Below are 16,332 nucleotides of genomic sequence, written 5' to 3' on the forward strand. Positions count from 1 at the left end.
GTAATTTGACCTTCCCAACTTAATATTTGCAGGAAGCTTCAACAAGTGGCCAAGTGGGGAAAAAAAGCAGCGCATTAAGGGAACAAAACTGATAACTGGACGTTTGTGATCATCTCTCTTTGAGGCCCAGCCACCAACAAACAAATCCCTTTTAAAGAAACCCACAGAAGAGAAGATCAACTCGGAAAGGCAGGGAGCGCCCTCTATGGGCCACAGAGCTGAAGCGCAGCCGAGAATTCTGGGTTCAGGGAAGCTGTCAAGTCTTAAAGGGCTTTCTAGGAGGAAGGAAAATAGGCTGCTGGTTTACGTGACTAACCAGTTGTTCCAAATGCTCCAATGAGCACCTATTAACGCTGGCGAAGATGTGCCGGAAACAACAGCCACAGTTACCGCCTCCCGCAGCGACCTGCTCTCCCCCCAAGGCACCGAGGTTTTCAGTTTGCTCTGCATCTAGACAGATGAATCCCGAATATTCACAAGGGCACAGCAGGCCTCTTCCTTTCTCACTTCCACTTTTCCACTCCCGTATTTTCTAATTAAAACAAAATCTCCTGAATTTGTTTTACAAATTACAATTAAATTACAATCTAAGACAACCTGAAATTCCATAGGAACCAAAGTCGAGGTGAGGCCCCCAATCAGCCTCAGGAAGCTTCTCTGGGGACTTTTGTGTCCAGGTTCTTTATTCACATCCCTTGGGGGACAGTGCTCCCCAAATATCTCCTCCTAATTCCCAGAGCCAAGGGAGGTGAGCACTGTGTAACTCAAAAGAGAAGTAAACCGATCAGCCATAGGTCACCCAAGGGAACACAGCCCTGGTTCTTAGCCCCCACGGGACCCATTCTGGACTCCTGACCTCCAGTTCTATATGGTAACAAATTGTTGCTGCTCTAAGCCAGGAGGGGTGTGGTCACTCCTCCCAGCAACCACAGGGAAACGATGCACCCCACATCCCTCCCTCCCGATGACAAGGGATGGGCCACCATGACTTAAGTGCAGATAGGACATGTTGGTATCTTGGGGAATCCTGTAGTGATGGCTTCCTAGGGACATCAGTTGTCACCGTGCAATCCCACTGCACCCTCTAATGTCACAATAATGCATTCTGTGCCTACAAAAGTCAGTGGTACCAACCATCCATCCGGCTAGGCTCTGCAGCACAAGCTAAAACACAAGGGGTCTCCTGCTTGCAACGCAGCGTAGAAAGAAACACTAGCGATCTGGAGCAGGCTGGGTCATGGGAAAGCTTCCAAGGGTTCTAACAACAAGGGGATCTCCCTGACCAGGTCTGTCTGCAAATGAAGGCAGACTGCTGAAGGCCAGCAGAGATGTCACAATGGCGCTGACTCTGACCCAGCATCTGCCTCCTAAGCTTCATTGAGCTGTGTAGCCATGAGCTCTGAAACTGTGTGGCCTTTCTACCTTGCAACTTAGAAAATTTCCATAAAACTTATGCATGATCTTCCTCCCCACTGTGCTAGGAATTGTACTAGTTTAAAAGCGAATTAGTTTATAATGGAGATGTAGCTCAGGGGGTGTGTCTGCCTAGCATGTGTTTGATACCCAGTGACAGACAGAAATAATTAGATAGACACTTGCTGATTTATTTTTAAAAAATAACCACAGAACTGGAAAGACAGTCCGGCTATTGAGAGAGATTACTACTCTTGCAGAGGACCGTGGTTTGATTCCCAGCACCTACATGGTAGCTCACACCATCTGTAACTCTAGTTCCAGGGGAATCTAATGCTTTTGTTCTGGTTTCCATAGGCATCCGCATACACATATGCAGACAAACACTCGTACACATAGAAAATTTTAATCAAAAAGTTTTAAATAACTATACAAAAGTCTTCCATGTTGACACAGAGCAAAGCTTCAAAAGAATAACTATGTTTCCCTAACTGAGAAGGCAACAGAAGGGCAGCGGCCCTTGTATTTTGGCAAATCACCTTAACAGAAGGTGGTTAGACCGCTATGCCGTCTACTCGTTCAGTCCACTGTGATATGCTGCTTTTTGGCTGAAGAGAATCTGGCCTCCTACAGATGTGGGGCGGGGGAGTGCTTCCACAGCCTTTGTGGACAACTTTGGAAAATATTTCAAACTACACTGAGCACCCAATGGAGCTTCCCTAAGGGTTGATTGCACTGTAGAATCTGAAACTACGGAAGGAATTTTTCTCATTTTTTGTAGACTAAAAATGCATCCCTCTAGAACAGGGTGGTACCTCTGTGACACAGCATTTACCTGGCATGCACAAGGCCCCGTGTTCAATTCTCAACACGACAAATTATTACAGGGGTGAAAGATTAAAAGTTCAAGATAGGCAATAGATCATGTGTGTGTGTGTGCATGTGTGTGTGTGCATGTGTGTGTGCATGTGTGTGTGTGCATGTGTGTGTGCATGTGTGTGCATGTGTGCATGTGTGTGCATATGTCCGTGTGTGTGCATGTGTGTGAGTGTGTATGTGTCCGTGTGTGTGCATGTGTGTGTGCATGTGTGCGTGTGTGTACATGTGTGTGCATGTGTGTGAGTGTGTGCATGTGTGCATGTGTGTGCATGTGTGCATTGTGTGTGCATGTGTGCGTGTGTGTGCATGTGTGTGCATGTGTGCGTGTGTGTATGTGTGTGTGTATGTGTGTGCATGTGTGTGTGTGAGCTTGTGTGTGTGTCCGCGTGTGCTTGTGTACACACATGTGCTCTGGCATGTGCACACATGATTGCACACTTGCACATGGAGGTCAGAATATGACATCAGGAAGTCTGTTCTCACTTTGTACTTCACTGGGGCAGAGTCTCTCCTAGTTCTGCTGCTGTGCAGTGCACTACACCAGCTGACTGTGAGTGGCTCCCAGTGATGCAAGCCACCACATTGGGCCCCTGTGTGATACTTTGTATGATAGCCATTTGGGCTTGGCATGTCATATCAAGTGACATTTTAGAAATCACACTCATCCTATATTGCTATTAAAGCCATATTCACCCACGTCGCCACTGTCCTGAGAAAGGCCTAACACAGGGAAGCACCTGCCTACCAGAGAGGCAGCTTAGCTACATCCAAGTTTTAACTTAAAAACTCAAGTTGTTTCACTGACAGGAAATACTTGCAACTACTTTGCTAGAGGCAGCAAGCCCATTTTGTTCATTTTTGAAGAAAAAAATTGTGCTACAGTTACCTAAGCCAGTAACTACAGTTTGTCTGTAGCCATTTTTTTTTTTTTAAGTAAATACTGATCCTACTTAGAAAGCAAGTTACTCAACTGCCCCGCAAAGTCACACTGGTGTTCCTGCGTGGGGTCAGAGTTAGTACTCCTGCTAAAAATGATACCAAGGATATTCCTCATTTAAACTGGCACATTCATTCTCTCTCTCTCTCTCTCTCTCTCTCTCTCTCTCTCTCTCTCTCTTCCCCCTCCCCACAAAGGCCTGAAAAATTCAACGTTGTTAGTGTTTTCGGTATCCCTGTCTTGCCTTATTATCGGCTACCATTTATTACACCGGGCAAGCTTTTGCACCATCAATGCAAAAAAGAGGCAAAGAGCTTTGAGAATAAGTTTGAACTTGAAGACTAATTGAAAAGATTTTTCCCTTTAAATAAAAGTCACCCCTTAGCCACCCCTGGATGCTCACTGTAAAGGCATGCATGGTTTCAGGAAAATGTGTCCTAAGACTGGGGAGCAACACCCTCCCCCTTATTTTAATGTTTACATAGTAGCTATTGTAGTAATGGGTGTTGTGGGGGAGGGGCATCACTGGCTGCCTTTGTTTTATTTTCGTCCATCCTAAATCTTGGGGCTCATTGGGAGCTTCGGTGTGTGCTGCAAGCAAAACCCCTGTAGCGCTATAATGGTCTGCTACCGTCAGCATAGCTCCCGGTAATTTGCCTTACAGAGATGCTGGACCCAAAAGAGGTGGGATGGGACTGACAGCAACCGCTTGCAGGAAGCATGAATTAAGTCTGCCCGTGGTCTTCCCCATCAGACACAAATCCAGGCAGCGGCTGCAACTGTGAATGGCAAGACAGACAGGAAGGCTCCTCAAGGAGCCCATGGAATAAATTACACGATTTCTTCCCGAGCACAGGAGCCATCTGCAGGCTGCTATGCCCACTTCTTCCCTTGGCTAATTGAACTTAAGTATGGTAAATAGGCACTCTGAGACATGCTTGTCTTCTTTGTCCGTTTCTAGTCTGGTCATCGTTTTCCTGCAAATCCCACGTCAACACAGTAGAGAGAAGTGCCAACAAGCCTTCCAGTTCCAACATTCCACAGTGCGGTGACTTGCAGAGCGGAGTGCATTCTTAGGAGTGGCCGACAACACTGTAGAACCCTTGAGGGTCACAAACAGCTCTGACTCCCCGCGCACTAGCAGAACCCATCCTACAGGTGACCGTGGAAACAGACAGGAAGGGAGTCCACTTTCAGATAGCTTTCTCTAACAAAAACTCTTTCAGCATTCAGAAAACTTAGAAAGAGAGAAGCCATGTGACTGTAGGTGGGGAGGCTGGAAAACTAGAGTAGGTTTATTCTGTCAGGCATTATGTAAAATATGAAATGGATACTTGCCTTAAGATCATGAACAGGAGAGAAAAGACCCCTACCTCCTATAGAACCCTTTTATGATAAAGGAACTTGGCATCAGGGTACATGGCATCCAGTGCCGCCAAGCAATAGTCATGATAGAGCTACCAAAGAGGTCACAGACCTGTATCTCTATCCTTGTGGGGAGAACAAAACAGGCACCAGCATACAAAGCAAGAAGTCCTCGTTGGAAAAGAAACTTTAAATTTTTTTTCAGCCCTGCTGGGACAGAAAAAAAAAGGTCTGTTTCTTAGGTTCCTACAAATTGGTGACATAAATAAAAGTCACAGTTCTGAGTGTGGAAATGCATGCGCGGAGGTGCAAACCAAGACACCAAGGACATAGGAAGGAAAGTCCAGTACAAGACTGTTTCTTTCTTTCTCGACAACTGAGAGCCAGTCAAGCCTCTTTGCTTGCAAAGCAAGTGTCCAGCCAGGCTGGAGAGGGTGAAGTTCTCCGGAACTCACTTACTGTCTGGGTCCCTATCCCTCCTCCAAAGACAAATGTCTTCTTTCAGCTGCAAAATCCCCAAGCCTGGCGCTCAGGGTTTCCTTAGACAGTTGCTGGCCCTGCCACTCTGCTTCCCTTTGGGCTCCCCAGTGACCCTATCCTACCTCGAGACAGGTGAACAAGATGACAGACGATGACCAACCACACCCCCAGGGAGAGTCTGACCAAAGAAAGTGTCCCCCCACCCACCCACCTCCTACCCCCGCGCGATGCCCAAAGTCACTTTTCCTTTCCTTTGCCTAGATCTCCAGGGCACCTAGACAAGTTCCAGTCTCCTGATTCCTGGACGTTCCAGGACGCCGTTGAAGGCACCCCAGTTCTTTCGTGCTATAGGTGTCCCGAAGCCCATCTCCACGCTCAGAGTGTCCAGTGCCCATACCCAGCGAGCCCTGATTCGACCCAGGAGGATGCACAGGTTAGTGACAAGACAGGCACGGAGGCTACACAGAATCAGAGCGGGGCAGTTGTCCCCAAAGTGACAAGCGGGCGGGCAGAGAAAAAGACAGTAGACCGACCGCAGAGTCCAGCATGTGCGTACCTGGGGGCCCCGCAGAGGAGGCCACGGGGAGCAGCGCAGCCAAGAGCAGCAACGCCGCCCAGGGCAGCGGGCGCGGGGACGCCCCGGCCTCAGGGGCCATCGGGAGCCCGGGATGCGCGGGTACCGAGCGCGGGTGGCCGGCAGGGTGCGGACCGGAGTGAGGGGGGCGCAGAGGCAATGCCTTCGGGTGCCCGTCGCCGGGCGTCCTGGGTCCTGTGCGAGCGACGTTACAGCCCCTCGGTGATAGCTCCTGGCCACGCACAGCCGCCGCGCTCCGCCACTGGGGCCACCAGCTGCCCACTGCGTCTTTTAGCCGCGCTCGGGCGCCCCCTGCCGGTGCGCTCGCGAAGGGGTCCCACAAGGCGGGCGGGGCGCCGGGTGAGTGACCCAAGAGTATGGGAGACCAGGAACCCCACTGGGTTTTTGTAAAAATAAAAAAAAAATAAATGTGTATATAATTTTAAAAGATAGTCTGTAGATCAGGAAAAAAGAGACAGGGAAGTCCCTCTCTGTCTAATTCTTCTACTTTCTGGCCCAAAAAGTGACTGACAAGACAGGACGTGAACTTGTCCTTTAAACCCCTTAAACCCTCTGTGTGGTTTCAACTTGCGGGACCAAGCTAGGACCCGTCACCCTTTTCTGCACATGGCAGTGGTCTGTGGGCTCGCAGTTTCCTTCCCGCTCAGCCAGAGCGCTTGGGAAAGGGTGATCAACTGTGCTAGACAAGGCTGCTCCTGGCTGTCATTTCGCTGGAGCGCGTGATTCCAGTTGAAACGGAAGCAGGCCTTAAGCAACCCGCGTAAACCCAGCCAAGAACTTATTTGACCTCCCTTTCTGTAATTCAAACACTGCCTTGGGGTCCCGCTGTGCGGGATAACAGCCTGGGTTTGCTCCACACCGGACCTGAGACACAAGAGGAATTGGAGCGCCCCTGCAGGCGACAAAGATGAGCGTTTGGGAAGCAGAGTGTGGCTCTCTGCAAACCAACCCGATGCGGAACATGGAATGGGCTCGCCGACGTGGCAACCCCAAACTTGACCGGACTCATTTCACTCTACAAGACGGAAAGCACGTTAAACAAAGTGTGGGGTGATGGCAACAAAACACGGAATCCTATTCTGAAACAAAATGACAGAATCAAGACATCAGCGCACTGAGCCCAGGCTGGCATCTCTTGCCTAACTACAGCCTTCAGTGAAGTCTCCAGGGTCCCCAAAGAGAAGAGGGCTCTCCAGCGACTCCCTCTTTAGTGCTTAGGAACATTCTACTGTAAGCAGACGCTCTTGCCCCACCCCTTGGGGCTCCAGCTTCTCCACATGCCAGTTAGTAGCACGCTGGCTTGTGTCACTGCCAGCAGCATGGTCTTCTTTCAGGAGTGTCAGGTTCCCTCCCTAAACTCCCCACGCTTTCTCAATTGTTTGTTTCAAGCCGATTGACCCACAGCTCCTGTAGCTCTTGCTGGTCAGTCAGAGGTGGGAATCTTTCTAGGCGGAGCCGGTGGGAGACCGTTCTCTTCCTCATTGCCCCACAGAGGTGTAGGGTAGTGCCATGGTGTACTGAAACACAGTCCTAAAATGTATGTCTCTCCTCATCACTGGAGCCTGTGAGCCATGGGTGCCTTTGGGGGTAAGGATTGTGACTGAATTTAGCATTCTGAGATAGAGTGCTTAGGCTATGAATGTCACATGTATGTTTATAAAGAGGGGAGAGGGACTTGATCTACATATAAGGGAAGACATGTGACCACAGACTGTGGGTCCCATAGGAGGGAGGTAATTCAAAGTCAAAGGATACTAGTGGCTAGCAGAAGCAGGAAGAGTCAAAGGGCCATTCTCATCAGAGCCCGTGGACAGCCCTGCCAGTGCCGGTTATCATTCTGCTGAGCTGACTTCAGACTTCAACTTATAGAACTGCCACAAAAGAACCTTCCAAAGTTTGTGCTACCCCGTGTGTGATACTTTGTTACAGTGGCCAGAGAAGGCTGATGCAGCAGCCAAAATGAGCTATGGCTCTGACTCCAAGGGATGCAACCTGAGAGAAGGGAATTCCCACAGAAAGCCACCAAATGGAGGAGGGGGAGGCTGGGCTCAGAACTCTGAGCAGGAGACAGACCAGAAATAGGCCCTCATAACCCAGGGAAGAGTAAAGAACCAGCCTGCCTTCATTTTAGGATTAAAAGCCAACGTATAGTAAAGACAAACTAGGTTCATTCCTGTTTTTTGTTAAGTCTGTCTCTCAAGGATTGGGCTATGCCCTACCTGAAACATTAGCTACAATTGTTCTCTACTGCCTGTTCCAGGAATGGCAGCCATGCCTGTGCTTCAAAAAGTTGCAACCCTAACTTTGTTTCCAAAGCTTCTATCAGCACCTATGGCCACCATTTCCTGGCCACCTGTTATGCTCTTCATCTGTAACCCTGCCTCTTTCCCATTTGGAAACTCCCTACCCCCGTCTTCCTCACATCCACAGCTGGCTTCTCCAACCCCACCTTAAGGGGAGGCAGCCTGTTTACAAAAATTTTAAAAGCTTGCTTTAATTAATTGCTCGTTTTAATTAATTTGACCATGATGGTTTGGGTCAGTGGTCTTTCTCCTCCCATCTTTGGGGCTAACAAAGAGCAGGGCACACAGCAGGGACAGCAGCAGGGCATGAGAGCTAGAGACACCCCAAGATCACCTTAAAAGGACAGCTCTAGAACTGACCCGCCGGCTGTGGAGAAAGCAGACAGTCGCACGGTCGTGCCATCCTCGGCCTGGCCAGTGGGACTTCTGTGATTCCAAGATTTTACCCCTCAGTTTAGACTCAATGAAATTATCAACACAGCAAAATGTGCAGTAACTCAGCAGACAGCATGTTTCCTCTTTCAGTGTGAGACACACATTTATTTCCTACCCCAGAAGGTGGCTTGTTAGAGTAACTGTCTCATGGGGACTATTCAGACAGCACAGGACAAATCAGCTTCCAGTGTCAGACTTCTGGCAATCAGATCAGAAGTCAGCCAAGGGCCATGGGCCCTCAGTGAAGTCACCAACATTTACAAGTCCTGGTTCTGATTCAATACAAAATTGACCCAAATGTGATGGTTCACACACTTAATCACAGCACCTGGAAGACAGATGCAGGTGAATCACTGCGAGTTGGAGTCCAGCTTGATCTGCATAGTGAGACCCTGACACCCCCCCCCCAAAAAATACAATGTATATGTAATTTTAAAGTCTTATAGGAGATTTCTAAAGTATCATAACTTTAAGGTAAGTGTGTGTGCTCATGTGTCTGTGTGTATGTGTGTCTGTGTGTGTATCTCTGTGTGTGTTTGTTGTCTCTGTGTGTCTGTCTGTGTAGGAGGTCTTTCTGTCCATGTGTTGCTTTCATCGGTTAATGAATAGAGAAATTGCCTTGGCCTGATTGATAGGGCAGAACTTAGGTAGGCAGGGAAGACAGAACTGAATGCTGGGAGGAAGAAAGGCGGAGTAGGAGAGAGACACCATGGAGCCACCAGAGACAAACGTGCCGAATCTTTCCCGGTAAGCCACTGCCACGTGGTGATATACAGATGAATAGAAATGGGTTAAATCAAGATGTGAGAGTTAGCCAATAAGAGGCTAGAGCTAATGAGCTAAGCAGTGACTTAATTAGTACAATTTCTGTGTGGTTATTTCAGGTGTAAGCTAGCCAGGTGGCTGAGAAGAACAAATGGCTTCTTCCCTTACAACATCTCTGTGTGTCTGTGTGTGCATCTGTGTGCGTGACTGTGTGTGTGCATGTGTGTATGTTCTTTGTGCCTCTGTGTGTGTGTGCATGTATATGTGTGTGTGTGTGTGTGTGTGTGTGTGTGTGTGTGTGTATAGGCCAGAGATTGACATCACTGTCTTCCCCAGTCACTCACTACCACATTTTTTGAGACAGGGCCTCTCCCAGAACGCAGAGCTGACCACTTTGGCTGGACTGGCTGGGCAGTGAGCCGCAGAGATTCTCCTGTCTCCACTTCCCCGGTGCTGGGATTACAGGCTAATGTTACCACAGCTGCATTTTCATGGGTCCTGAAGGGCAGAACTGGTCCTCGTGTTCGCATGGAAGCATGTTACCAACTGAGCCCATCTCTGCATCCCAGCTTTTAGGTTCAAAACAGACCAGGGAGACATTAAACTGACTTAAGTCACTGCCATCCCTCCTGCGTGTGACCATCTCACAAATATAGGCATGCTAACGTTTTCCTTGTTTGTTTTCGAGACCGGGTCTCATTTTTTTCCAGGATGGCCACAAGTTTGTCACAGGTGAAGACGGCCTTGAACTCTTCCTGCCACTATCTCCCAAATGCTGGGACTACAGGTGTGTGTCACCACCACACCTGGCTTGTGTGGAGCTAGAGTTAAAATACAGGGCTCCCTGTGTGCCTGGATACACTCTACCGCCTACCTCCAACCCGGGCCTCTTTTAAATCATTATTTCTTTAGTTAACATTCAAAGTAATGTTTCTCAACATGGAATTCTCCTATACGTGTGTCATATATACACATACATATTTTGTTCATATTTGTGTCATATGTAGATACATATATGTGTATACACACATCTGAGTGTGTGCACACACATACACACCTTGTTGTGATTTGCCCCCCATCATTGTTCTGCCCCCACAGCTAGTTCATACAGCTGTTCTTTCTGCTTTGATTTTAAGTGCGCACAACCAATGCTGCCCTAACACATTTGACTGTCTTTCCACACACTTTCTTCACCTCCTGACTGTTGCTTTGATTTAAGTCATCAAAATAAAACCAAGCCTGGGCTTAGTGGCACAGGACTAAAATTTCAGCGCTTGGGAACTGGAGGCAAGAGGATCATGAATGAGTTCGAGGCCATCCTTGGCTACATGAAATCCTGTATCCAAAAATAAATAATAAATAAAGGAAGGGAGAAAGGGAGGGAGGAAGGAAGGAAGGAAGGAAGGAAGGAAGGAAAGAAAGAAAGAAAGAAAGAAAGAAAGAGAGAAAGAAAGAAAGACAGACAGACAAAGACAAACATGGAGGTCTCTCTGTGGTTCTGCGGATCCCCAGGAATCTGACCCCCACCAGTCTCCTCCAGCTCCAGTCTATGGTTTATTCCCAGCCTCACGCATCAGGCTGTGTCCACATACACTGTCTCTGGTCCTAGTTATGTTTTAAATAACCATGCAACAGAAGAGTTCAGCACTCTCCCTACACATTGTCACGGCATTCCTGTGTGGCAGGCTGGGGGTTACAGTGCTGTTCTCATGAGGAATGCGCATCCACAACGAACTCAAGCCGAGCTCTGAAAGTGTGTGCTTTCGGCCTTTCATAGGACCCCCATCCTGTCCAGTCTTGGGCCTGGATCTCTGGAAATACCACCTTTGCTGATGTACCTCATGATGGGACCTGCAGATACCGTGAAATGCCCATTATACGATGGCCATGTGCACACAGCTCTAAAGGTTATGCATAAACATGCTTAGGGTGAGTGGCATGAAAACATAATTTTATCATGACAAATCAGAAAGAAAGCATGTTTTTCTAGGATTCTGTAAAATGGAAAAGGCAGGAAAAATAGAAGTCGATAGTAGACTCATTCATTTCTCTCGACTCTGATGATATGATGGGGGGGCTTGTTTCTATCTGGCAATGAGAGGATGCTCTGAAAACCTTTCCCTGAGCCGTGTTCATTCTGTCCTTGAAAGAGTCTCATCGGTGTCACTCGGCTTTCCAGGGAGTCTGGCATGTCCCGGGTCCTCTAACCAACATGGAAACCCAGCCAAGCTTCAACTCCAAGCTCAGAGCCCTCTCCACCACGAATGACAACTTGCAGTGTGATCAAGGCAGAGGGTGCAGATAAAAGTCTATTTCGCTTGCCCCAATACCACAATAGATTTGAGGGGAACACTCTGGTAGCTTCCAAATGGAGTACAACCCTCTCTGGCGTACAATTATGCAAGACCTGGCTGCTGCATCATTCAGCTTCTCTGAGTTTGGAAGGGACAGAAACAGACAGTGTGTGGGTTAGGGAAGTATTATGCTGCTCTGCCACTGCCCACATCGAGCTCCTGAGCCCAGAAGTTCTGACTTGCTTCCACTGCAAGGCAGTGCCAAGGCAATTATCTTCCTTACTACCAATGTGTTGGTGAAACCTGAAGGATTAAGATGTCAGATTCCCAGCCTAGCATGTGCAGCCTTAGGAGCTCTAGCTGAGGCTGCTTCTGTTGGCAAGGATAGAAAGCCACAGACTGCTCTGTTGACAAAGCACAAAGACTAGGTAAGATCCCTAGAACCCATCCCCCAAAAAGGGGGGAGGCTCTTTATAATCCCTGCACCAGGAAGAGAAGGCAACTGAGTCTCTAGGACTCACTAGCTGGCATAGACTAGCTGGTAAACCCAAGGCCAATGAGAGACTCTGTCTCTAAAAACAAGGTGGATGACTCTACCTGTTGTTGGTCTCTAGCTTCCAGGTACAAATCATGAACACACACATGGAGAGAGAGAGAGAGAGAGAGAGAGAGAGAGAGAGAGAGAGAGAGAGAGAGAGAGAGCCCGCACATCTACAGAAAGCCACAGACTTGGGTTGTACCATTCGTTCAATGTCTCAGGTGAGCTGAGCACACATATCTCAAAAAGAAGCTGAGAGTCCAGCTCTGTCGCCTGCACTCATCAGTGGACCCTTGGCTTGAACTATATGAAGAGAGATTGTACATCCATTTCCTCCTGAGCATACTCCCTATTGAGCATCTATTCTTGCTCCATGCGATATGCTAGGATCTGAGCACAAAATTTGGTCAAGACAGATTGTCCTTGCCTCAAGGAGCTAGTTCAAATGCAGTGAATTCACTAGTCAATCAAAACCAAACTACAGTCCAGTGTGATGAGGGTTGTACGGGGACAAGAAGTTCAAGGATATTTTACACAATGCCTTCCTCCCTTCTCTCTATTTCCCCAAAATCTCACCCAACCTCGTGAGAGATAACCACCTCTTTCTACCTGAGTTATGAATGACTAGGAAGCCTTCAAGCGCTCTCTATACACATGTGGTACTTAGCACTCATGAAACACCCACTCCCTTGCTCACAAACTGTCAATAGAGACATTTTGCAGAGGTAGAAACTCAAGGTTTGTATCTAGCTCTTATTTACTCATTCAGTAAGCAGCACAGCCAGGGGAAGTCAACCTGATCTCGCGTAGACAAGCTTGGTGATCTTTGCGCTGTCCCAGAACTAAAAGAACGGTTCTCAAACATGGTGTTAACAGAAACAGAATGTTGTCTGGGAGACATCAGGGCAAAGCCTCTTTTATTCTGCTTAAGGTGTTTCTAACCTTAGAAAAGGGGGCATTTTCCACATGGGAGTTTAAAGCAGCCCACTTGGCTGTGGAAGCTGCCTTCTTCTCCTGTTCTCCACTTTTGAGACAGGGCCTCTAACTAAACCCGAAGCTCGGTGATTAGCTAGACTGGCTGCTCAGTGAGCTCCTGGGATCCTGTCTTGCACGGTACTAGAATTACAGGCATGCTCTGCCTTGCCCAGGTTTTACATGGATGCTAAGGACTTGACTCAGGTCTTCATGCCTGTGGAGCAGGCACTTAAAGCACGGAGGTGTCTCATCAGCACCGTTCTGTGGTTTCTGTGTCGTCTGAATTCAGCGCTTGTCTGACACAGCTCACTGGTGATTCTTCGTTCTTATTTATAGGATCTTCTGGGGAAGAAAAGGGATGCATGAGCTCCTCCCTAGCCTCCTCCATCAGGGAAGGACGTATCTGTAGTGAGGAGCGGCGGGCCATTTCCCGCCACCCTGCTAGCTTTACCCGAAATAATTACATTTTAAACACTGCTTGGCCCATTAGCTCTAGCCTATTATTGGCTAGCTCTCACATCTAGATTAACCCATTTTTAATAATCTGTGTAGCCCCATGAGGTGTGGCTTACCAGGAAAGATCTTAACCTGCATCTGTGTCTAGTGGGAGAATCATGGCGACTGCCTGCTTCGGCTTCTTTCTCCCAGCATTCTGTTCTGTTTACTCCACCTACCTAATTTTCTGTCCTATTAAAGGGCCAAGGCAGTTTCTTTATTTAACCAATGAAATCAACACAAAACAGAAGACTCCCACATCATGTATCTGCTCTGCCTTTGATTTGGTCGTGACTTATTGAGCATAGTCAGCCCCAAGGTATCTTCTTTTTCCGGAAGTCTACCTCTTCCAGCTCTTCTTTGCACACACCCCAGCCACTCCTCCATCCCCTCTGCAGTCTAAGCCTTTTCCTGTTACCTCTCTGCCCTCCGCAGAAGGCACATCCACACCCTGGCTGCTCAGGCCACAGCCATTGGGTCCCCTCACGGCTTGGCACTGGCCCTGTCCCTTTCTGCCTTCACTTAGCTTTCCCACATTCAGCTGCCTCCGGAGTTGCCCACAAACCTCGCTTGGTTGGGGAAATCTGTAGGTCCCCACTCCATACACTATATAATTCTCCTTTGCAGTCACCCTCCTGGCTGTGGAATTACACTTACCTTTGAGGTTAACCCCTGTCTCCCACTCTGACTACAAACTCCATGAGAACAGGTATGATATCCGGTTTGGCTCACATCTGCATGTCTGCTAGCTTTTCCTCACTATAATAAATAGCTGAGATCATCATCCCATAAAGAGGAAAGGGTTGTTTGGCCCCATTGCTTTGGGTCTGTAGCAAGAGAGCATATCTCAGTAGAAACTCGTGGAAATCCGATCCATCCACCTCATCAACAGGAAACTTTGTGTTTGGAGATAAAAAAGTCAGGGTCCCACCATCTCCCTCCAGGGCATCTACCCAGTAACCTCAAGATCCCCTGTCTAGGCCCCACCTCTCAAAGCTTTTACTACTTTCTAACAGTGCCAAGCTGGGGACCAAGCTTTAGTACAAAGATTTTCAAGGAACATTTTCAATCCAAATTACACACCCTACACCCTACATCCCTAGGACCTGGCGTAAGCCTTGCCTTGTAGCAAATACATGGAAGGGTTTGCGAGTCTGTGTAGGCACATTCTTTATTTAGTGGTGCAGACTTACTAGAATGGCCTTCTGCAAGAAGTATAATCTGGTCATTCTACCCCCATTCCTTCCCTGTGATTCTGTGGACCTGTAGACAGGTGGCTTGGGTCAGAGAAACACTGCAGCAATTACATTTTAGAAATACTCTGTTTCTTTTACTCACTAATGCAATGCATCAAGTCAGTTACAAGCAGCTGTTTATTTATTTATTTCCAAGGTGGGTGTATGAGAATCAACAGATTCTATATTTTCATAGCTGGGGACACCCTGTTCGCTGTTTCCTTCCTTCTGTTGGCAAGGAAGTTGGATATGAATTATCTTGGAGTATATAAACATGGCATCTCAGACATCAGGACAGCTATGTCTTGGTTGTGGTTTGTTGCTGGAGGATTCCTGTGTTGGAGTTTGGTTTTCTGTGGCACAATGTTGAGAGCTGGTGAGACTTTTCAAAGATGGGCCTTCTGGGAATTCTGGTCACAGGGTAAGGGTGTTCCAGACTTCTGCTGGAACAATTTATTCCCTAAACAATTCTCTAAATACAGCCCTGTACATCCCCTGCTGCTGTGGGACAATGGTCTTGTACTGTGAAAAGATTTGTCACTCTTATTGGTTTAATAAAATATTGATTGGCCAGTAGCCAGGCAGGAAGTATAGGTATGGCAACCAGAATAGAATTCTGGGAAGAGGAAAGGTTCAGTCTGCAATCATCAGCCAGACACAGAGGAAGCAACATGAGACTGCCTCACTGAATAAGGTACCAAGCCACGTTGCTAAACATGGATAAGAATTATGGGTTAATTTAAGTTGTAAGAGCTAGTTAATAATAAGCCTGGACTAATAGGACAACCAGTTTATAATTAATATAAGCCTCTGTGTGTTTTGTTGGGACTGAACAGCAGCAGGGCTAGGCAGGACAGAAACTTCTGTTTACACCCGGTTCCATCCAGAAAGTCTTGGAACCTTGAGCAGAATCAAGCAGTTCTGGACACTGCTCTTTCTCCATCATGTCTTCCTGTGCTCCAGAAAAACATTTAGGATGTTATAAAAGCATTTGTCTTCATGATGAAAATTGCTAAAGATGGGGTCAGAATGAAGAGAAGAGAAAACTGGTTTACAAAGACAAAGTAGAACATGACTTCAAAGACAGCTTCAGAAAGAAAGGGAGAAGTGGGCAGAGAAGAAAGAAGGAAGAAAGGAATATGATGATACTTCCTAAGACAAAGACATCTGTACACATACATACACATGTGCATTCACATGTGCAGAACACAGCTAAAAACACAGGCAAGGTGGAACAGGATTCTTAAGGGCATCTTAAAAGAGTCATTATTTTAATATAATTGTCTATTAACTCTTTTATAATTTCATATGTGTATACAGTATATTTTGGTAACATTCCTCCCCCACTTTCCCCAACACTTCCCCCGCTCTCAATTCCGTGCCCTCTTTTTGTTAGTTTTAGTAGCTCACTGAGTCAGATTTGTGCTGCCCATATACACAGAGGTGTGGACCATCCGCTGGAACACCCACCCACCTACCACAGACCACATCCTTCATGAAAACTGACTGACTTTCCCTCTCCCAGCAGCCACCAGCTGTCGAGAGCTCTCAGCTAGGGGTGTGGGTTATACAGAGTAATCATTGAGTCCGCAGGAAGTCGTGATGACAAGAGGGACCTGGAGG

The 16,332-nt window shown here is 47.6% G+C and overlaps 1 protein-coding gene across 1 annotated transcript in view; it reads right to left on the reverse strand.

Moving 5' to 3' along the window:
• Fndc1 (fibronectin type III domain containing 1) overlaps positions 1-5,894 on the reverse strand; it is an 87,741-nt gene extending 81,847 nt beyond the window's left edge. The window contains exon 1 of the mRNA XM_026787320.1: positions 5,631-5,894. Within this exon, the coding sequence (XP_026643121.1) occupies positions 5,631-5,730 (100 nt within the window). The 5' untranslated portion in view covers positions 5,731-5,894. The remainder of the gene's footprint in view (positions 1-5,630) is intronic.
• Between the last annotated feature and the right edge of the window lie 10,438 nt (positions 5,895-16,332).

The sequence above is a fragment of the Microtus ochrogaster genome, linkage group LG9, assembly GCF_000317375.1.
Source record: "Microtus ochrogaster isolate Prairie Vole_2 linkage group LG9, MicOch1.0, whole genome shotgun sequence".
In the NCBI taxonomy this organism is placed as follows: Eukaryota; Metazoa; Chordata; class Mammalia; order Rodentia; family Cricetidae; genus Microtus; species Microtus ochrogaster.